The following is a 24,451-nucleotide window of genomic DNA, read 5'->3' on the forward strand; positions in this document are numbered from 1 at the left end:
AAATACCTTGAAGACTGAAAGATCAATACCTCCTATATTGAAAATTTTATCCCAGGATTCCTTTAAGTCTTTTCAGGTTGTATATGAAAAATAGGAGGCATATTAATTCTTATTTCTGTGAAGAATGTCATATGTCGTGTCTTTTTGGCATTTTATTATATCTGCGAATTGTTTCTTGCCAATCAATCACTCCCATAATATTAATTCTACCATTCTGTGATCATTTAATGTCTTTCAAGTTCATAGGATTTTTTTCTCAAACTTCCTTTTGAGATTAGAAGTTTATTTTCTTTTTCTTCATTATGTTTAACCCAAGATTTTTGTCCTTTGTTGCTATTTTAAATGTCATTTTGCTCATGATTTCTTTCTAAGGTGGCTTTGTTGGTAGTGTATAGAAAGCTTTTAATTTTTTAAACTGATACTTTCCTTGCCATGTTCCTAATTTTTTTTTACTCTACTACATATATTCTGGTACAATTTGGGTATGTCTTAGGTATAAGATCATGTCATCTGAAACAAGGGTTAATTTAGATTCATCTATTCATAGGTGAATGGTTTTAATGTCCTTCAGTTTCTGGATCGCTCACTGTATTACAGCCAACTCAACATTAATTATAAAGGAGTGTGAAGAGTAGGCAACCAGTCTTTTTCAAGATTTTAGTGGGTTTTCTTGCAGGTTAATACCTGTAGGATATGTATTGACAGTGTGTTTGTCAGAGACAGCTTTAATATTATAGAGTATATTTCTCCATTCCTATTATTTTACAGAATTTTATCTTGAAAGTATGAGGCATTTTATCAAAGGGTTTTTTCTTAAAATATTGAATTGATGGATTTGTTGCCTTAATTACATTGTATTATTTATAATATTTTTAGAATTCTATGTGTTAACCCAAGCCTGTACTTCTGGAATAAAGTCAGCTTAATCATTGTGGATGATATGCTTGATATGAATGTGTATTAATTTTTCTAGTACTTTATAATGGTTTTCAGCCTTTATTATCACCAGTTATGTTTTCCTCTATGTGCACACATGTGTACACACACAAATAAATGCATGTGTGTGTGTTGATGCAGATTAAATTAATAAGGCTATATAACAGGTTTGGAAGTGATCTTTTACATTCTATGTTTAAAAAATTTCAAGAGAGTGTCATTGTAATGTTTTGAAGGACTTGTGGTAAGACAGATGCTATCATGTTAGGATCCTCCCCGCTGATTTTGATCACAGCTGAATCAGTTTTCACTTCCACAAACCAGGGCCAAGTGCAGCCCTTTCCCCACATCATAGACAAAATCTCTAAATAGTTACAATTTTTTTTCCTGATGGCTAAGGATATTGAACACTTTTAAGTGAGTCTTGGACATCTGTGCTTCACTTTCTAAGAACATAATTTTTAGTTTTATAATACATGTTTAATAAGGAGTCATATGTTTTCTTGATGTTAATTTTGCTGAGGATATAGAAAAATGAGGATTCCTGCATTGTAAACTTGTAAAACTGACACCTGTGGGAGGCTTCAGGCTGTCATAAGAACATATCTGCAGAAACAATGCATTCTGAAATTTAATGAAGGAAGTTTATTCCTGGTCACCATGACAGTACTACCAACTAAACTTGATATTGATATCATCTCTAGTTGTCTTGATTAAGAAACTACCATTCAGAATACACATAGAAATTACAATGGTTGATGAAAAGAACAATGTGTTGAATATGTTTATGGAACCAAGTATGAGTTACATTCTACAGCTCAGGATGTAAATTCAACAAATCACCTTTGGTTTAACTCTCAGATTGGTCAAACTTTACCCATGTTATCATGATGTTAATGGTGATCTTTAGAACTTCCATGCCATTTGAAGTCTTGCTAGCTAAGAAAGCAACTTCTGATAGGACAAGAAGTAGGTGTATTCCGTTTACCTCTAGAATGAGACTTTTAATTAATAAATAATTAAAGAACAAGGGGCCAACACTGAATACAAATGCATATTAGAAACCATAAATGGACACAGTTGGGCCATAAATTTCAGTGTTAACCTCCTCTTTCTTAACACACATGCATTGACACATATATTGAAATGAATTTGTATATTTATTAAGAAGTTGGAGAAATTGCAAGAAGAGGGCAGAATAATTGTAGGAATTAGTTGGAGAATGAAGGTGAAATTATGTAAATATACATTGAATATACCATATTTTCAGAAGATATTATTCAATTATTTTTTCTAAAGTAACTTTGTTTTTCAAGACACACAGAGAAAGTTTAAATAACAGGAGATTTCAACAGAAAATTATCATTGTTTCTTATTCATATCTCTTTTTTTATTGAGAAAAGGAAAAAAATGTTTCCGCCTCCTCCCAGCCTCCCATTTCCCTCCCCCTCCTCCCACCCTTCTCCCCCTCTCCCCACTCCTCTCCTCCTCCCTCCCCAGTCCAAAGAGCAGTCAGGGTTCCCTGCCCTGTGGAAAGTCCAAGGTCCTGCCCACTCTGTCCATATCTAGGAAGGTGAACATCCAAACTGATTAGGCTCCCACAAAGCCAGAACGTTAAGTAGGATCAAAACCCCATGCCATTTTCCTTGACTTCTCATCAGCCCTCATTGTTCGCCATGTTCAAAGAGTCCGGTTTTATCCCATGCTTTTTCAGTCACAGTCCAGCTGGCCTTGGTGAGCTCCCAATAGATCAGCCCCACTGTCTCAGTGGGTGGGTGCACCCCTCGTGGTCCTGACTTCATTGCTAGTGTTCTCCCTCCTTCTGCTCCTCATTGGGACCGTGGGAGCTCAGTCCAGTGCTCCAGTATGGGTCTCTGTCTCTATCTCCATTCATCACCAGATGAAGGTTCTATGGTGATATGCAAGATATTCGTCAGTATTACCATAGGATAGGGTCATTTCAGGTTCCCTATCCTCAGCTGCCCAAGGAACTAACTGGGGACATCGCCTTGGGCTCCTGGAAGCCACACTAGTTTCAAGAATCTTGCCAACCCTACGGTGGCTCCCTTAATTAAGAATTGTGCTTCCGTGCTCCCCTATCCAACCTTTCTTTATCCTCATCATCCTTTTTCCCCAAGTTCTCCCCATCCTCTCCTTCTCCCTTTTCTCCCCCCATCTCCCCTTACCCCCATCCCACCCCACCCCCAAGATCCCAATTTTCTCCCCGGCAATTTGGTCTACTTCCCATAGCCAAGAGGATAACTTTATGTTTTTCCTTGGGTTCATCTTCTTATTTAGCTTCTTTAGGTTCACCAATTGTAGACTCTGTGACCCTTATTTATGGCTAGAAACAAATTATGAGTGAGTATATTACATGATCATCTCTTTGGGTCTGGGTTACCTCACTCAGGATGGTGTTTTCTGTTTCCATCCATTTGCATGCAAAATTCAAGAAGTCATTGTTTTTTACTGCAGCGTAGTACTCTAATGTGTATATATTCCACACTTTCTTCATCCATTCTTCCATTGAAGGGCATCTAGGTTGTTTCCAGGTTCTGGCTATTACAAATAATACTGCTATGAATATAGTTGAACTAATGCTCTTGTCATATAATAGGGCATCTCTTGGGTATATTCCCAAGAGTGGTATTGCTGGGTCCAGGGGTAGGTTGTTCCCGAATTTCCTGAGAAACCGAAACATTGATTTCCACAGTGGTTGCACAAGATTGCATTCCCACCAGCAATGGATGCTGGTACCCCTTCCTCCACAGCCTCTCCAGCAAAGCCTATCATGGGAGCTTTTGATTTTAGTCATTCTGACAAGTGTAAGATATCTCAAAGTTGTTTTGATTTGCATTTCCCTGATCACTAAGGAAGTTGAGCATGACCTTAAGTGTCTTTTGGCCATTTGAACTTCTTCTGTTGAGAATTCTCTTTTCAGTTCAATGCACCATTTTTTAATTGGGTTAATTAGCATTTTAAAATCTAGTTTCTTGAGTTCTCTATATATTTTGGAGATCAGACCTTTGTCTGTTGCGGGGTTGGTGAAGATCTTCTCCCAGTCAGTAGGTTGCCTTTTTGTCTTAGTGACAGTGTCCTTTGCTTTACAGAAGCTTCTCAGTTTTAGTAGGTTCCATTTATTCAATGTTGCCCTTAATGTCTGTGCTTCTGGGGTTATACATAGGAAGCGATCTCCTGTGCCCATCTATTGTAGGGTATTTCCCACTTACTCTTCTATCAGATTCAGTGTGTTTGGACTGATATTGAGGTCTTTAATCCATTTGGACTTGAGTTTTGTGCTTGGTGATAGATATGGGTTTACTTTCATTGTTCTACAGGTTGACATCCAGTTGTGCCAGCACCATTTGTTGAAGATGCTTTCTTTCTTCCATTGTATACTTTTAGCTCCTTTATTGATAATGAGGTGATCATAGGTTTGTGGGTTAAAATTCGGGTCTTCTATACGATTCCATTGGTCGAATTCTCTGTTTTTATGCCAATACCACACTGTTTTCATCACTGTAGCTCTGTAATAAAGTTTGAAGTCAGGGATGGTAATGCCTCCAGAAGATCCTTTATTGTATAGGATTGTTTTGGCTATCCTGTTTTTTTTTCCATGTAAATTTGATTATTGTCCTCTCAAGATCTGTGAAGAATTTTGATGGGATCTTGATGGGGATTGCATTGAATCTATAAATTGCCTTAGGTAGAATTGCCATTTTTACTATGTTGATCCTCCCAATCCAAGAGCAAGGGAGATCCTTCCATTTTCTGGTATCCTCCTCAATTTCTTTCTTCAATGCCTTAATGTTCTTGTCAAATAGATCTTTCACTTCCTCTGTTAGAGTTACCCCAAGATATTTTATGCTGTTGTGGCTATCGTGAAATGTGAAGCTTCTCTGATTTCTTTCTCTGCTTCCATATCCTTTGTGTATAAGAGGATGACTGCTTTTTTGGAGTTGATCTTGTATCCTGCCACATTACTAAAGCTGTTTATTAGCTATAAAAGTTCTTTGGTGGAGTTTGGGGGTCACTTATATACACTATCATATCATCTGCAAATACCGATAGTTTAACTTCTTCCTTTCCAATTCAAATCCCCTTGATCCTCTTATGTTGTCTTATTGCTATTGCTAGAACTTCAAGCACTATATTAAAGAGGTATGGCGAGAGTGGACAGCCTTGTCGTGTTCCTGAGTTTAGTGGGATGGTTTTGAGTTTCTCTCCGTTTAATTTGATGTTAGCTGTCGGCTTGCTGTATATAGCTTTTATTATATTTAGGTATGACCCTTGTATCCCTAATCTCTCCAATACTTTGAACATAAATGTATGTTGAATTTTATCGAATGCTTTTTCAGCATCTAATGAGATGATCATATGGTTATTTTCTTTCAGTTTATTTATATGCTGGATTACATTGATAGATTTTCATATGTTGAACCAGCCCTGCATCTCAGGAATGAAGCCTACTTGATCATAATGGATATTTTTTCGGATGTGTTCTTGGATTCGGTTTGCCAGTATTTTGTTGAGGATTTTTGCATAGATGTTCATGAGTGAGATTGGCCTGTAATTCTCTTTCCTGGTTGAGTCTTTGAGTGGTTTTGGTATCAGAGTAACTGTAGCTTCATAAAAGGAATTAGGTAATGACCCTTCTGTTTCTATATTGTGGAATACATTAAGCAGTATAGGTATTAGGTCTTCTTGTTTGTGAATATTAAATGCACTTTGCTTTCTTTATATCTTTAGACCTCATTAGACTGTATGTAGCGACAGTGTCTAATATATTTTGTTTTTCCTTGTTCCAAGTCCTTAAAGAAGATTGTATCTGTCTTTTCTAATTTGATAGATAACTACATCCTAATAACTACATCCTAAAGAATTTTTGTAAAACAAAGAGAAAATTGTAAGAAACACATGCATATATGTAGGGCATGGCATCTTTGGAATATCATTCTCATGAATTTATTCTTCAAATGCAACTGAATCATATGTACACTATTTAAGCATATCCTGATTAATTTGCTCACTAAAGTCATTTAATAAAAGATAATCTCATCAGATAGACTTTTGAAATCATATTTCATCTTCTTTTTTATATAATGTGTAACATGGAGGCAGACCCAAACAGTTTTTTTTTCTGTGAAATCATTTAGAGTATTAGGATCGGTCAATGTCAAATCACAAATTTAGCTAAAAGTTAACAGAAGCACAACATACAATTTATTTCTTCACTGTTATTACTCATGGGTCTCCTGTAATTTTTCACATTTTTAATTATTTTTTTTCTAATTATTTTGATAGGTTTTAGTAATACAGATATTATTTGCTACACCAGAGTGGTTATTTTATTAGTTTAGTGAATATTTATGTGCTTTTTGAATGAGATACTTTCCACAAGGTCTTTATTGCTTCTTGAAACACTTTATTTAATCATTCACAAAATAAGAAGAGTTCATACATCATAAGAAGAGAGTGGAAAGGCAAGTCAGGAATTTAGTATATGGTGTTCTGACTTCACAGGATAGAAGACAATTCATTTAAAAGGAAATGATGATCTATAAATGATACTGATTCCATAGTCAAGAGGATATAATGCATAATTCTATTTCTTCTGTCATCTGTACAGACACAAAAACAAAAATTAAAACATGATTGAACAAACAGGAATAATTTTATCATTGAGAGTTCATGGATGCAAAAATAAAAATAACAATATAATGAGTATAGAGAAAGGATGGTACACAAAAAGTTCCTTTCCTAGATATCACCAATATTTTGTACTTTCAATTCTATAGAAGCACTGTTGACTGAAAATAATGACATTCTGTGACCTTACATGAAAATTTGTATCAAAAGGTTTCAAGAAATATACTGAAAATATCAACAGGATTGCAGCATATCTGTGACATTGAATACCCTACAATCATAAGTAAAGTAAGATTTTCCAAATAACAAGGTACATTGTCTTGATGAACTATTCCTCAATATAAACAAATTAGCGATTCTGAATTAGATAAAATCCTTCATATTCTTTATAAATTAATATATCCTCTCCTTCATTTCTATCTCTGTAAGATTTTCTGTATTAGAAGACACATAATATCCTATCAACAAATTGCTAATTTTCAGTTCACTTTTTCTTGGTGACATACTTATCTCTAATTTTTTATGCAATAAGCATGAATCCATTCAAATATCAAGATGATTAGGAATGGATTCTGTTTCTACTTACCTACAGAAGGTCATTATTTAGGACAAGTATCTGTAAAAGAACATGAATGGGGTAAAAATTAACAGAAATATTTTAATAGGAATATGAGAACAGCTCCTCAAGTATTATTTCTGGAAATAGCAACTGAAAGATTGTATATGACTACACATAATCTAAATCAGGGATCTTACTAAGTAGATAGGTAGGTAGATATATTAAGTATGTATATATACATACATGAATTTATGAATATATATATATATATATATAGAGAGAGAGAGAGAGAGAGAGACAGAGACAGAGAGAGAGAGAGAGACAGAGAGAGACAGAGAGAGAGACAGATACTTTTTTTGGCTAAAATATTGTTCACTGGCTTTACCTGCGTTCAGAACTTTTCGGATGTTTTCTGTTGGAATGCTCTGTTGCTTAGCAAATTCCTCAAGTTTTTCATATTGTTCAGGTGTCAAAGGTTGACCTTTTCCTACATTGAATGAAAGACAATGTCAGAGACATGTTCAAAAATTCTGGATAAATTACATTGCTTCCTCAGTGTCCCTGCATAATATGCAATAGAAAATCCCAACTGCCCAAATTCATCTACACTGGGTTGGTCAAAACAGACAATAGTAATTTCCCCCAAGTTCCATGTACGATCTTAAATTAGTCTCACTGGTGGTATGACATCAATTTTCAGTATTTCATAATATATCAAAAAATAAGACAACTTCTCTAGAGAATTCTCTCATCTCAATCCTATGCACTTTCAAAAATATAACACTGGAGAGTCATGGACGCCTATCACTGGAACCTTCATATTTCTCCTGAGTTTATACTCTAGAATTCATTATTTAATTTAGTACACACTTACCAAATGACACTCAAAATGGTCTAAACTTTGGACAAATAATATTTGTTCCCTTCTTTCCAGTAAGGAAACATTAATATAAACACTTCCAGTAGCATTCCCCATCACTCCGAGTCTTCAATGACCATGCTATTCAAATTATGATATAATGTAAAAGTTGGTCCGCACAACAATCATATTGTCATTTAGTGGAGAGGAGTTTGGAAATACTGTACTTGGAGTGTGAATCTGACTTAATCTCTATTTGCAGGGTGATACTTTTTTTTCTACCACATCAGAAAACCCACTACCATTCTTACCAACAACAAAAATCTGGTTTGTTGTCCGGCCAGTTCTATCCACATTCTTATTGGTAAAGACTATGTTCTCTGATGTTGCATACACAGGTTCAAATCTGTTGTCACCTTCAACTGAAGAAACAGAAATATTTCAAGCTTAGTGTCACTCATTTTCTACTTTGTAAGATGTGACATGTTGACTAAACATTAATAACGACGCTGACTCTAGCAATCACCTCAGATTCACTATCATACGACATACATGGGCCAAGGTATTCGTGGATGCACTCATTTTGTATATCCTATCATAATATATTGACCAATTATTTCCAATCTTTAAACCTGATAATGAATCCTAGGTACAGACACTTTCTCTTTTTCTCAATTCCTTCTGTCAAGACCTGTGGGATCACTCTATTGGTATGCCTTTCCCTTTCCACCAGATCCAAAAGGCCACTTGTCAATTTTCTGAAAGTGTAAAACCTGGGTGTCATATCATAGTAATACTTGGTAGGAAAAATGATACATATGCAAAAAGGTCATACTATTGGACATATGCACAAAATTTTCATCTTGTAAGATTATGGATGACAAAGATATATTAATGAGCATTTTAAGTTTTCCAGACATTCATATTTTGTTTGTGTTTGTCTTTCTGTGTGTGAGATTTTCTGTCTTCATTTGCTTCTCTCTCACTCTGTCTCTCTGTCTCTCTGTCTCTCTCTCTCTCTCTTGCTGTGTTTGTGTGGGGGGGGGAGCATATGTGTGTGTGTGTGTGTGTGTTTGTGTTGTATTTCCTCTTGTAGACACTGATTAAATGATAAAAGCACTTCGCTCAGAAGATCTTGTCTTTTTCTATTTCCCATGTAGATTATATCTATGTATGTCTCTCTTAGGGTCCTCATTTTTGTCAAGGTTCTCTGGCATTGTGATTTGTGTGGTGGTTTCTTTGCTTTATGTTTAAAAATCACTTATGAATGAGTACATGTGATAATTGTCTTTCTGGGTCTGGGTTACCTCACTCAAAAAGATGTTTTCTACCTCCAATATTCACCTGCAAAATTCAAGATTTCATTATTTTTTCTGCTGTGTAGTACTCCATTGTGTAAATGTAGCACATTTTCCTTATCCATTCTTTACTCAAGGTGCATTTAGGTTGTTTCCAGGTTCTAGGTGTGACAAATTGGTATCATGGGGACCTTGGGAGAAGGTTGAAGGGGAGTGAAGAGGTAGGGAGAAAAGTAGAGAAAAATGTAGATCTCAGTAAAAATCAATAAAAAAATGCCTAGGAAATACAATGATTTTAGGATCTACTAATTTTCTATTACTGGAATACTTTATAATGTTCATGTAAACTTTGGAAAGTAATAAGCTTGACAGAAGATTTGCTCTCCCCTCTTTTAAGATCAAACCAAAGGTCATCCCATTCATAATTCAGTTGTATACTGTTGCTATTATTTTAGCTCATTTTGTAAAATTGAAGGAGTCTGTCTGAAATTTTTGAGCGTTTTTCCCATAAAAGCTTTTCAAAATTGAAGTTTATCATCAAATGATCTAAATGTTATGATCCCTACAAAACAATGGAATAGGAAGCTTTAAACTAGAACCATTCACTAAAATTTTCCACAAATCCAGTATGGCAGTTAATGCCTATAATATAAGTGCTTAAGAGCCTGAGGCAAGAAGTTTGCAGAAGATGTTTGAGGCCACTGAAACCTATCATTGAGTGTCAGGCCTGTCTAATAACAGAGAACTGTACAAACACATCATTATTTTTTACAGCCAGAACCTGGAAACAACCTAAACGCCCCTTGTTGGAAGAATGGATAAGAAAAATATAGTACATTTACACAGTGGAGTACTACACAGTGGGGAAAAACAACATCATGTAATTTGGAGGCAAATGAATGAATCTAGAAAACATCATATTGAGTGAGGTAACCCTGACCCAGAAAAACAAATTTTATATATACTCACTCATAAGTGGTTTTCAGACATAAAGCAAAGAGAAACTAGCCTACAGTTTACCTAGACAACAAAGAAGACCCTAAGAGAGACATACATGGATACAATCTAAATGGGAAGTAGAAAAAGACAAGACCTTCTGAGTAAATTGGGAACATGGACATCATGGGAGAGGGTAAAAGGGGATGGGAGAGGAAGGGAGGGGAACAGAGAAAATATATACTTCAATAATAAAAATTTTAATAAAATAAAAGACACTGAATATTATATAGAAATAAATTTTCATGCAGGAAACTATTTGGAGACATTTTGTTAACATTAATCATATCTTCAGGTAATAGTGTTCTTCTCTATGAAAACTTCAGGTGACCTACAATGTACTCTGACTTGGTAGCATATCTCAGTTGGTTGGAAGAACTGATGAATTTACAAGTAGCTGATATTGTTCTAAGTCCATGTACCTATGAGTAGCTGAAGTGTCAACATGAATGTGCTCATTCAAAATGGTTCTGTTCATAGAGGAATCCCCCAGATCCCATACTTACACTGGGTCCTGTACTTGCCATCTTCTTGCTTATACCCAATGACTGTGGTTTCTGAACATTGGCCATTTGCACTAAAAATCAAACAGACATCCCTGGTTTATTTTTTATAACCTTTAATTTATATTAGAGATTTTTAAGTATTACAATGAACTTGATGAAGTAAAAGAATCTATGAATAGTGTGCAGAACTGGAACATAAGTACCACTTACATCTCTTGATTCTTTTTTTAGAAAATATCATTCTATTTTAATCATACACATAACTTCCTTTATTTGTAGCAAATTTCCAAGTGCTTTGAAGGCTCTGATGACTTTCTTATCCAAATTTCACTATTCACTGCACATGATTTTCAATATCTTAATTCTCATATTCTAGTCTAATGATAACATGTACATAGGTTTATATGCACGTGTTTTAAGTGATTTAATTAATATCCTAAAACTTACATTCATAACTAGATGAAAGAAATGGTTCTAAGCTTTCTAAGTTTTTATGGTCTTATATACCCTTTCAATGACCACAGTCATCTAAATGTTAAGGAGTGTCTTTGAAACTAGAGAGAGCATCAAAGAAAGGGATCTGAAAATTAGATTTGTATAACTTGTTTGTGCAAAACTATTTATGATGTAATTGACTGAGTAATATAACACATATGATTATGAACCCAATGCTCACAGCCTTCAGCTTAGTAGAAATGAGATTTTTTACAGTCACTTGCATCTAATATTAGAGCACAAAATTTAACCACAGGCCTCCAACCAAAGGATTTCTAAGGAAACATTCAGGGAATTGGAGACAGTATGTAACATCCTTATGGTGTCCAGAGCTAACCAATCTTGTAATAAAATAGTCACATTTCTGAAGATGAGCCCTTCAATTTCATGACTAGAAAAATAAAAACGTTTCCCTGTAAGTCTGACAACATAAAGGCTGAGAAACATATAACAGTCTGCTCAGTTTACATAGTTGACAATTTGCTTACTTGACATAAAATGTGACTCCCATTTTACTACATGCTTCACTACAAATAAGTTCACGAACGTAGAGTCTCATGGGTCCTTCTTCCTCTATCGTGTCCACATTGTCAGCAGCGATGGCAGTGGTAACCCACTTTCCTTCAAGCTGAACAAACCACAAATACCATTAGAATATGAGTTGGTACTCACCTCTCTGATCCCAATCTTTGGAAATACATAAAATAACTAGAAATATAAAATGAATAATATTGTGTTCATTAGTAAAAAGTTATGCTTCTAGGGATGTAGAATAACACAGGACAATATGATGACTCAATTTATATAGCATTCGGTACCTGAGACCTTTTAGAACTACCCATGTGCTGGCCTCTTAAGTTCTGAAATTAAAACCATTGTTTTCTTTTTTTTATTGAGAAAAGGAAAATAAAACCAAGTTTCTGCCTCCTCCCAGACTCCCATTTCCCTCCACAAACCATCGTTTTCTTATTTCCATTGCTTTATCTTAGAAAAATTTGCTTGAAAAAGTGCACATAAGTGAATGTCAGAAAGGTTATTTCATGAATATGGACTCCAATGGACAAACTTAATGAAGCATCATACCCACAAAAATATGCTGTTGAAAAATATCAATCCAACGCACAGACCAAATAAATTTACCTCAGTATAAGCATGAGCCAGACCAAATGCCAAAGCCAGCAGCAAAAACTTTACCATGGTGGTGCCTGCCTTTGCTCTTCTGTAGAAGCTCAAAATAGGATATTGGTTATGAAGGAACTGAACTGACAAAGCTTTTTATATAGTTAGTTAGAGGGAGTTTCTTGGAATCAACCAATGGTACTGGACCACAACAACCTGCATCTGTTCAGTATTTCCTCTTTGGCCCTGTTGAACAGCGTATGATCTCATATCCCTAAACGAATATGATTAGGCTAAAGGTCAGGTTCTGTTGGGATGATGAATTGAGCGTTCCTGTCAGAAAGAAAGAACTGTCCTTGTGAAAGCATCAAAGCTATTATTTTGAATCCACATCTCTTGGTTGGTAAAGGTCAAACCAACCTTTTTTCATCCAACCTTGATTCATCCAACCAACCTGACATGCCTTTTAAAATACATTCTGGATCTAAGCATAATACTGTGCTGTCAAATGAATTTAAAATTGTGGCCTTAGAAATGTAAGTCAAAGCAACCACATTTTTAGATGATAAGATGGTAAAACTAAAGAAGGTTTTCCTATACAGATATTGATATATCCTGTGCTACATTTAAGTCTTCCAATATATTGATTATGTTATTCTTCCAGCACACAGAATTCAAAGGCTCTGGCACAGAACTATAAGGGATAACACCAATGCTTATCTGCATTAATAATAGAAAAAATGCTGCTAGATGTCCACTGGCAATAAATACAGCTATTATTAATTAAAAGAAGCCAAACCATTATTTTTCTGTTGTGTAGTATTTCCTTGTGTAAATATACCACATATTCTTTTTTTTGATGAAGAAACACATCTTTTTTTTTAATTGAGAAAAGAAGAAAAAAAAACATAAACAAAAAAACAAGTTTCCACCTCCTCCCAGCCTCCCATTTCCCTCCCCCTCCTCCCACCCTTCTCTCCCTCCTCCCACCCTTCTCCCCCTCCCCCACTCCTCTCCCCCTCCCTCTCCAGTTCACAGAGCAGTCCGGGTTCCCTGCCTGTGGTAAGTCCTAGGTCCTCCCCCCTCCGTCCATATCTAGGAAGGTGAACATCCAAACTGGCTAGGCTCCCACAAAGCCAGAACGTTAAGTAGGATCAAAACCCCATGCCATTTTCCTTGACTTCTCATCAGCCCTCATTGTTCGCCATGTTCAGAGAGTCCGGTTTTATCCCATGCTTTTTCGGTCACAGTCCAGCTGGCCTTGGTGAGCTCCCAGTAGATCAGCTCCACTGTCTCAGTGGATGGGTGCACGCCTCGTGGTCCCGACTTCTTTGCTCATGTTCTCCCCCCTTCTGCTCCTCATTGGGACCTTGGGAGCTCAGTCCAGTGCCCCTGTGTGGGTCTAGGTGAACCCAAGGAAAAACATATAGTTATCCTCTTGGCTAAGGGAAGTAGACCAAATTGCCGGGGAGAAAATGGGATCTTGGGGGTGGGGTGGGATGGGGGTAAGGGGAGATGGGGAGAGAAAAGGTAGAAGGGAAGGAGGGGGGACCTGGGGAAACAGGAGAATTGGGATAAAGGAAAGGTGGATAGGGGAGCACGGAACCACAATTCTTAGTTAAGGGAGCCACTTTAGGGTGGGCAAGAGACTTGACCCTAGAGGGGCTCCCAAGTGCCCAAGATGAGGTTCCCAGTTAGTTCCTTGGGCAGCTGAGGATTGGGAACCTGAAATGACCCTATCCTAGAGCAATACTGACGAATATCTTGCATATCATCATAGAATCTTCATCTGGTGATGGATAGAGATACCACATATTCTTTACCCATTCTTTAGTCAAGGGGCATTTAAGCTGTTTCTAGGTTCTGGCTATGATGAAAATGCTGCTATGAACATAGGTGACCACATATCCTTGTAGTATGATTAAGCATTCTTTGGGTATATACCCAAGATTTTCTGAGAAATAACCATACTGAAATCCAAAGGGACTGTAGCAGTTTAAACTCACACTAACAATGGAGGAATGGTCCCTTTACACCACATCCTCTAAAACATAAGTTTTCATCAGTGTTTTTGATCTTGGCCATTCTTAGAGGTGAAACATGCAATCTCAGAGTCGTATTAATTTACATTTCTCTAATGGCTAAGGATGTTGAGCACTTCATAAGTGTCTTTCAGCCATTTTAGATCCCTCTGTTGAGAGTTCTCTGTTTAGGTCTGCACCCATTTTTAATAGGATTATTTGTTCTTTTGATGACAAGTTTCTTGAGTTCTTTGTATATTTTAGAGGTTAGCTCTCTGTCCTATGAGGGGTTGGGAATAACTTTTCCCATTATGTAGGCTGTCATTTTGTCTTGTTGACCATGTCCTTTGCTTTACAGAAGCTTCTCAGATTCAGGAGGTCCCATTTATTAATTGTTTCTCTTAGTGTCTGTGCTACTAACATTATATTTAGAAAGTGACCTCCTGTGCCAATGTGTTCAAATGTAATTCCCATATTCACTTCTATGAGATTTAATATGGTTAGTTTTATGATGAAGTCTTTGATCCATTTCGAATTGAGTTTTGTTCATCGTGATAGATATGGATCTATTTTTCTTCTTCAACATGTTGCTATCCAGTAATGTCAGCACCAGTATGCTTTCTGTTTTCGATTTTATATTGTTTGATTCTTTATCAAAAATCAGGTGTTCTTAGGTGTTTGGGTTAATATCTGGTTCTTCGATTTGGTTTCATTGGTCCTCTTGTCTGTTTTTAAGCTAGGAGCAGACTGTTTTCTGTACTGTAGCCCTATAATAGAGTTTGAAGTCAGGGGTTGTTATGCCCCCAGGAGTTCCTTTATTTGAACAGTATTATTTTGGTTATCCTGGTTTTTGTTTTTCCATATAAAGTTAAATATTGTTCTTTCATGGTCTGTGAAGAATTTTGATGGGATTTTGATTGGAATTGCATTGAATATGTAGAATGATTTAGGTAAGATGGCCATTTTTCTATGCTAATTCTACTACATAAATACATGGGAGATCTTGTCGTTTTCTGGTGTCTTCTTCAATTTCCTATTTCAAAAATTTAAAGTTTTTGTCATGCAGGCTTTCCACTTGTTTCGTTATAGTTACTCCAAGATATTTGATGTTATTTGGAGCTATTGTGAATCGTGATATTTCTCTGATTTCTTTCTCAGTCCATTTATCACCTGTGTAAATTAGGGCTACTGATTTTCTTTTTCTTAGAAAATCTTGTATCCTGCTACATTGCTGAAGGTGTTTATGAGTTGTATAAGGTCCTTGGTAGAATTTCTGGGTCACTTATGTAGACTATCATATCATCAGCATATAGTGAGAGCTTCTCTACTGATTTTCTAATTCGTATCCTCTTGATCTTTTGCTGTCTTATTGCTCTAGTTAGAACCTAAATTACTATATTGAATAGATATGGAGAGAGAAGACAACCTTGTCTTGTTTCTGATTTCAGTGGGATCATTTTCAGTTTCTCTTTATTTAGTTTGATGTTGGCTGTTGGACTAATGGATATCGTTTATTTATTACATTTAGGTATATTCGTTGTATCCTTACTCTCTCCAAGACCTTTTTCATTGAAGAGATATTGAATTTTGTGGAAAACTTTTTCAGCATCTAATGCGATGATCAAGTGGGTTTTTACAGTTTGTTTATATGGTTGATTACATTGACAGATTATTTTATTTTGAACCATCCATGCATTTCTGGGATGAAACCTACTTTGTCATGGTGAATGGTTTTTTCTGATGTGTTCTTGGTCTTGTTTTGCCAGTATTTTGTTGAGTATTTTTGCACCAATATTTATGAGTGATACTGGTCTGTATTTCTTTTTCTTAGTAAAGGCCTGTAGTCATTTGGTTATCAGAGTAATCATAGCCTTATAAAAAGAGTTTGACAATGTTTCTTCTGTTTTCATTGTGTGGAACATTTTGAGAGTATTGGTATTTGTTTTTTGAAAATCCTGTTGATATCTAAGTTAAAACCATCTGACCCTGTGCTTTTTTTAGTTGAAAGAATTTTGATGACTGCTTTTATTTCTTTGGCAATTATAGGTCTATTTAAATTGCTTGTCTGGTATTCACTTAATTTTAGTGAGGGATATTTATCCAGAAAATTGTCCATTTCTTTTAAGTTTTCTAATTTTGTGGAGTACTGGTATTGAAGTAAGACCTGATGATCCTCTGTATTTCCTCTGTGTCTATTGTTATGTCTTCCTTTTCATTTCTGATTTTGTTTTGCATATTCTCTCTCTGCATTTGGTTAGTTTGGATAAAGGTCTATTTTGTTTATTTTTCTCTAAAAGCCAATTATTTGTCTCATTGATTCATTTTTTTTTGGATTCATTTTTTTTGAGACAGGGTTTCTCTGTGGCTTTGGAGCCTGTCCTGGAACTAGCTCTTGTAGACAAGGCTGGCCTCGAACTCACGGAGATCTGCCTGCCTCTGCCTCCCAAGTGCTGGGATTAAAGGCATGTGCCACTACCACCCAGCCTCATTGATTCTTTATATTGTTTTCTTTGTTTCTATTTTGTTGATTTTGGCTCTCAGTTTGATTATTTTCTGCCATCTAGTTCTTCTGGGTTAGTTTGGTTCTTTTTGTTTTAGAGTTTTAAGGTGTTCTGGTAACTCATTACTGTGGGATTTTTTTTCCATCTTCTTTATGTAGGCATTTACTGCTACGAAATTCCCTCTTAACACTGCTTTCATGTGTCCCATGAATTTGGGTATGTTTTGTGGTCATTTTCATTTAATTTGAGAGAGTTTTTAAATTCTTTTTTTTTCTTCCTTGACCCATTGGTGATTTAGGTGAACATTGTTTAATTTCCATAAGTTTGTGGGCCTTCTGAAATTAGTGTTGCTGTTGGATTCTCATAATAAGCCATGGTCATCTGATATTATACATGTTGTTATTCCAGGTTCTCCAGCAGATAGGGCTGAGGTAGAGCCTGTCCCACTGAGCTCTCCCTGCGGCTAAGTGGGATGGTGGGTGTAGATTACCAAGACCTTTCTCCTGGCCACCAGAGAGAAACACACACTGAGTCAGGAATCTTTAGAATCAGAGTCTGTCTTTATTGCACCAGGAAGGAACTTATATTGGGCTGAGATAATTAGTGGGATTTTTGGGATGGGGTGAATTGGAGTAAGGAAAAAGAGTCAATAATATCCTGCCATAATAGTGGTGGATAGGCAGAGGTGGGCCTAGGTTGGCCCACTCAACTCAGGCTAAGAAAGTTACACTGGGCCTCATATCTAGGCTTCATAAGGCCCTACAGGGTTATAACTTGTAAAAAAAATCTGCCTATGTTTTCTTCTAGTGTTTCTACTGTTATAAGATTTAGATTGTGGTCTTTGATCCCCTTGAATATAAATTTTGTGAAAAGTAATAGATTGGGTCCAATGTCATTGTACTTCAAGTAGATACCTCTTTTCTCAACAGCATTCCTTGAAGATGCTCTCTTTTCTCCAGTGTAGGTGTTTTGTATTTTGCTAAGCTCCATATAGCTGTAATAATGAGTACTTATATTCAGGTTTTACACTTGATTCTCTTTGTGTATATGTCTCTTTTTTGCCTGTAATAGGCAAGTTTTTTATTCTATTTATTTTAAGATTATGATAGAATTTCTTCACTTTCTCTGTCTTTTTTTCCATCTAAATTATTGCATATACCTTCTGTTCTCACTTCCAAATTCACAACTTCCTTTTTTTCTGGAATTGTTCTTACTTATATATTTGTGTTTGTTTCTTCCTATTTGTTCCAAATAGATAAAGATAGCCTACTCAGTCTGTATAATGCTAATTATGTGTTTCCAAGCTGATGATTTGGTATCAAATGACCAATTACTCTGTTCCTCCATGGAAAGATAATATCTCCCAATCTTCATGTTTGTTAGTTGCATGTGAGTTATATCTGTAGGACTGAGGCCTCATGATGTTTCCCAATATACTTTAGCATTACTATTGTTGTCTTTCTTGTTCTGCTGCCATTGAGAATGTCATATACATGACATTATGTGGGGGTAGCTTCTGATGTTACCAAGATAAAGAATCTCAGTCCAAACTTCCTTATGTTCTGGCTCCCTCTATCTTTCTTCTCTCTCTAACACGGTGTTATCTGAACATTAGGTATGGGAATATTTTTACATATATCATTGTGACTAGGCTCTATATCTCTGCCTTCTGATTGACTATGGTTTTCTGTAATGGTTCAGTGTGTTGAAAACATGAGAGGTGAATAATATACTTTTCCATGAGTGTAAGAAGAAAATTGTATTTGATTGTGTATGGGAGTGTGTTATTGTATCCCTGGTGCTGATCTTAGGGGCTATGCTGCTCTAAAAAAGTTGTAGTTATGCCCTGGACTGGAAGTCTCAGAGAGAGAGGAAGGGTGGCCTTGTCCCTTGCCTGAAAGTGTCAGAGAGAGAGGAACAGCAGATGTGTCACTCTCCATTCTTCCCCAGCCAGGAATTGCCAAGAAGAGAGATAGAACATCAGGTTCCCAGGCTGATCTAGACGTGTTGAAAAAAGGGAGAGAGAGAGAGAGAGAGAGAGAGAGAGAGAGAGAGAGAGAGAGATATGGCTGGGCCCTGGCTCCTGCCAAGTTCCATTAGAGATAGAGGGAACATGGTGGCTCCCAAGCCCAGGCAAGGAAGTGTTGGGGAGAGAGGCAGTGCTGCAATGGTGGCCCAAGCCTCAGAACAGAAGCATCAGAGGGGCAGTACAGTGCTACTTTCGTGACTCAGGAGCATCCACATCACCAGTTCTAGAAACTAGATTAAGTCTTCCCTCTAGGAAGGAACAACTGTTTTCCAGTCAGCATGCAGTGCTGTCCTCTCTATGTGATACCACACTGTATCAACAATCACCAGAGCTACAGACCTGCCAGAAAAAAAAAAAGGAGCGATGACCAGAGCTGTGACTCCATCTGCATCTGGAGGAGCAATCATCTGACCTGAGGGTCCACCTGTACCTGGAGGAGAAATTGCCTGAAACTCAGCCCTGCTTGCTCCTGGAGGAATGATCAGTGGAGTCACAGTCACCAACTACACAGATCCTCTGAAGCACAGGCTCCACATCTACCAATTAGAGGAAGAGATGGGTAGGCAACAGTGTAAGAACAGAACATAAAGATCAATATTGCATCACCAGAAAACAGTGGTTCTTTATCAGAAAGACCTGAACATCCCAACACAGATGAAGCAGAAGAAAATGACCATAAAATAACTTTATAAAGATAATTGAGTCTCTTAAAGAGGGAATGAAAAATACCCTTAAAGAAATGGAGGAAAATACAAACAAAAATAGGAAGAAATCAACAAATCCCTTAAAGAAAACCAAGAAAAATCAAACAGGTAAAGAGAATGGATCAAGACTTAAAAACTGAAGAAGAAGAAATAAAAAAAATACAAACCAAATGAATTCTGAAAATAGAAAAGTTGAGTAAGTGATAAGAAATTACAGATGGAAGAATAAACAACTGAATATAACAGAAGAAAGAGAGAATCTTAGGCATTGAAGGTACATTAGAGGAAATAGATTCATCTGTCAAAGAAAATATTAAATCAAACAAGTTTTTAACACAAAATATCCAGCAATTCTGAGATTCAATGAAAAGACTGAACCTAAGAATAATAGGGATAGAAGAATGAGAAGAAATACCACTCAAAGGCAAAGAGAATATATTCAACAAAACACTAGAGCAAACTTTCCCAACCTAAAGAAGGACATGCCTGTGAAAATTCCAGATGCTTACAAAACACCAAATAGACTAGACAAAAAAAAAGGTTTCCCTACCACATAATAAGCAAAACATTAAACACACAAAATAAAGACTATTAAGAGCTGCAAAAGAATAAGGTCGAGTAACATTTAAAGGCAGACCTATAAGAATTACAACTGATTTCTCAATGGAAACAGTAAACACCAGTAGATCCTGGGCAGGCATTATGCAGAAACTAAGAGACCACATATTCCAGGCCAGTTTACTATACCTAACAAAACCTTCAATCACCATAGAAGGAGAAAACAGATATTCCAAGAAACTAGATTTAAACAATACCAACCCATGAATCTAGCCCTACAGAAAGTACTAGAAAGAAAATTCCCACCCAGAGAAGTTAATTACACAACCAGCCCCAAACTCTGATAGTAGGAGAATTCAATAACCCACCCTCACCACTAGAAAGGTCTACTATACTTAATAGAGACATAAGAAAATTGACAGATATCATGACTCAAATGGACTTAGCAGACATCTATAGAACATTCCATCCAAACATAAAAGATTATACCTTCCTCTTAGCACCTCATGGAACCTTCTATAAAATTCACAACATGTTAAGAAACAATGTAAAACTCAGCAGATAGAAAAGAATCAAGTAACTCCCTGTATCTGATCAGATTACCATACTTAAATTTAGAATTCAACAACAACACAAAATCCAGAAATCCTTCAAACTCATGGAAACTGAATATTGCTCAACAGAATCATCCCTGGGTCAAGAATGAAATAAAGAAAGAAATTAAAGACTTCCTAAAATTCTATGAAAGTGAATGTGCAAAATACCTAAACTTATGGGACACCGTGAAAACAGTACAAAGAAGAAAGTCCATAGCACTGAATGGCTACACAAAGAAATCCCATACTAGTGAATATACAGAACAAGTGCAAGCTCTATAACACCAAGATGCAAATTTGCCCAGGAGGAATAGATAACAGGAAATAATCAAACTATTAGATGAAATCAATAAAATAGAAAGAAAAAAATAAAGAAAGAAAGAGACGGAGGGAGGGAGGGAGGGAGGAAAAGAAAGAGAGAAAGATGAAGGAAGGAAGGAAGGAAGGAAGGAAGGAAGGAAGGAAGGAAGGGGACAATACAAAAAAATCAATGAAACAAAAAATTTCTTTTTCAAGAGAATAAACAAGATAGACAAACCCTAATCAAAACTAACAAAAAGGCATAGGGAGAAAATCCAAGTTAACAAAATCAGAAATGGAAAGGGGGCATAAAAATAGACAGTGAGGAAATCCATAGAATCATCAGGTCATGGTTCAAAAATCTGTACTCTACAAAATTGGAAAAGTTAAAAGAAATGGAAAATTTTCTGAATAAGCGTCACTTACCAAAATTAGATCAAGACCAGAAAAAAATATAAAATGGAAAAAAGCATATTCAACAAATGTTGCCAGCAGAAATGGACATCAACAAGTAGAAAATGAAATAGATCCATATTTATTGCCTTGTACAAAACTCAAATACAAATGGATCAAAGACCTTAACATAAAACCAATTGCATTTAACCTCATAAAAGAAAAGTGGGATGTACAATGGATCATATTAGCACAGCAGATCACTTCCTAAATATACCCCAGTATCACAGACACTGAAAGCAACAGTTAATGAATGGGACCTCCTTAAACCAAAACACTTCTGTAAAGCAAAGGACACAATCAACAAGACAAAATGACAGCCTACAGAATGGCAAAATATCTTCACCAATCTGACATCAGACAGAGGTCTGATCTCCAAAATATACAAAGAACTCAAGAAATTGGTCATTAAAAGAACAAATCATCCAATAAAGGACTAGAGTACAGAACTAAACAGAGAACTCTCAACATATGAATCCAAAATGGCTGAAAGACACTTAATAAAATGCTCAAATTCCTAAGTCATCAGAGAAACACAATTCAAAACAACTCTAAGATTCCATCTTACATCTGCAAGAATGGCCAAGATCATAAACACTGATGACAACTTATGCTGGAGAGGTTGTGGGGTAAAGGGAACACTGCTTTGCATTGCTGGTGGGAGTACAAACTGGTACAGCTCCTTTGGATATTAGTATGGTGATTTCTTGAAAATTAGGAAACAACCTTCTTCAAGACCCTGCAATTCCACTTTTGGGTATATATCCAAAAGATGCTCAATCATACCATGTGGATACTTGCTCAACCATATTCATAGCAGAATTGTTCATAATAGCCAGAACCTAGATAAACCCTTCAACAGAAGAATGGATAAAGAAAATGTAGTACAAAGTAACTTTGCCCAATAAACAGCAGGAAGCAATTTGTAGAATAACTACACCCATAGTTTCAGATATTTTTTTTATAAATGTTCTTTTACATTTAAGGAGGGATATGCTATAGCGATATTCATTGGTATAGTTCTTGGCTTATTGATACAAACTTAAAGTCAATTTTGTTATATTATATTTCTGCTCTTGATTAAGGTATTATATTCGTGAAGCTCATTTTAAAAATGTAATGCATAATTAAGAAATATAGGCTAAAAGATAATCATCTATAATAGTGAAGCTTGCAGTCATGTTAAATATACAGAGATATATTTCAGTTATATCAGTATTCTTTAAATCTGTCAGAGACCTTCAGGATATGGCATTTATAATGTTTTAAAAAATTAAAACTTTTGCTGGGCGGTGGTGGCGCACGCCTTTAATCCCAGCACTCGAGAGGCAGAGGCAGGCGGATCTCTGTGAGTTCGAGGCCAGCCTGGTCTACAAGAGCTAGATCCAGGACAGGAACCAAAAGCTACGGAGAAACCCTGTCTCGAAAAAAAAAGAAATTAAAACTTTTGATGTCAGTGAGACAAATCTGTTTCTGGCAGCAGTAACTACTTTAAAAGGAAGATGGGCATCAAAGAGGTTTTTTTTATGAAGTTGGTTAGCCATTTTTGGCAAGAAACTGCTCTTGCCTGGACTGCTTGATGAACTGGCCATGCAGGACCCACAGAGAAATGACTTCTGAACTTGCATAAAGGTGAGTCGGTCCTTTAGGGTTCCTGCTGCATGAAAGAGCCTGCCAGATATTCTGCAGGACACAGAAGAAAGTGACTGACAATCTGCCAATATAGGTGGAACTGTCTTTGAAATCTCCTGCTTCATGGAAAAGTCTGCTAGATACTATTGGCCTATAGGCTGAAAATGAATTCACCAAATGTACAGAAGATCTTTGAGTGACTGTCCTGGCAGCAAGATGTCTCTGTCAATCCTGGAGTTTTGGAAGTTGTTTTCAATGTTTTCCTGTTTACTTAGGTAATATTAGGTTGTTTTCCTGTTTACTTAGGTAATATAATATCATTCTGAAATCTTTGATAAAGCTGGAAAATAGTTACAGATTTCCTTAGGTATGATAAAAGATAAAATAGATATAAATATTGTAACTAGAGTTCTTCCTTGATACTTGTATTTTATATGTAATTTTATTATGTTAAAGATAAAACTTTCCTTTCTATTTAAACAGAAAGGGTGAGGTGATGTTGGATTTCCCTTTATACCATTGATTAATAAAGAAACTACTTTGGACCTATAGCAAGGTAGAACTTAGGTAGGCAGGGGAATCTAGCCCACGTGCTAGGAGAAAGAATGACAGAGTCAGAGAGAAGGGATTTAACTTTAGAAGAGATAGATGTACTGAAAATTTCCTGGTAGGCCATGAACTTTTGGTGATGCACAGATTAATGGGGATGGGTTAAATTAAAATGTAAGTACTAGCAAATAAGAAGTTAGAGCTAGGCCGGGCAGTGGTGGCGCACGCCTTTAATCCCAGCACTCGGGAGGCAGAGGCAGGTGGATCTCTGTGAGTTCGAGACCAGCCTGATCTACAAGAGCTAGTTCCAGGACAGGCTCCAAAACCACAGAGAAACCCTGTCTCGAAGAAACAAAAACAAAAACAAAAACAAAAAAAAAAGGAAGTTAGAGCTAATCAGCCAAGCAGTGGTTTAAATAATATAGTTTCTGTGTGATTATTTCTAAAGCTCAGCAGCCAGGAACCAACAAGTGGCCTCCATTCAACATCATTGTTTAATATTCAAGAACGTTGCTTATAAATATTGAATGTACTTTGATTTTGTTATATCTTTAGACTTCAGGAGATTGAATGTAGCAACTCTGTTTAATATCTTTTCTTTTTCCTTGTTACAAGCCCTCAAAGAAGATTGCATCTGCCTTTTCGATTTTAATAGCAAACTATACTTTAAGGAGTTGTTATTGTACAAAGA

General features: G+C 36.2%; 1 protein-coding gene across 1 annotated transcript; it reads right to left on the reverse strand.

Annotated features, from left to right (window-relative positions):
* Positions 1 to 7,184: 7,184 nt before the first annotated feature.
* On the reverse strand, positions 7,185 to 12,530 carry LOC121444674 (odorant-binding protein-like). The gene is made up of 6 exons (XM_041646579.1): positions 12,439 to 12,530; positions 11,787 to 11,926; positions 10,804 to 10,874; positions 8,315 to 8,425; positions 7,530 to 7,631; positions 7,185 to 7,201 (listed from the first exon to the last, which is right to left on the reverse strand). The coding sequence occupies exons 1-6, from the start codon at positions 12,493 to 12,495 to the stop codon at positions 7,185 to 7,187; spliced, it is 498 nt and encodes a 165-aa protein (XP_041502513.1). The 5' UTR covers positions 12,496 to 12,530.
* Between the last annotated feature and the right edge of the window lie 11,921 nt (positions 12,531 to 24,451).

The sequence above is a fragment of the Microtus oregoni genome, unplaced genomic scaffold, assembly GCF_018167655.1.
Source record: "Microtus oregoni isolate MIOR12 unplaced genomic scaffold, Mior012 000137F_ref0000512, whole genome shotgun sequence".
In the NCBI taxonomy this organism is placed as follows: domain Eukaryota; kingdom Metazoa; phylum Chordata; class Mammalia; order Rodentia; family Cricetidae; genus Microtus; species Microtus oregoni.

Bases quoted from the DNA above. Each gene is read 5' to 3' on its own strand.
- LOC121444674 (XM_041646579.1), bottom strand. From the start codon at position 12,495: ATGGTAAAGTTTTTGCTGCTGGCTTTGGCATTTGGTCTGGCTCATGCT. The intron at 10,875-11,786 runs GTAAGCAAATTG...TTTGATTTTTAG, and splicing joins GGAGTCACATTTTATGTCAA to TGCAAATGGCCAATGTTCAG. The intron at 7,632-8,314 runs GTAAGAATGGTA...CATTCAATGTAG, and splicing joins AAACCAGATTTTTGTTGTTG to GAAAAGGTCAACCTTTGACA.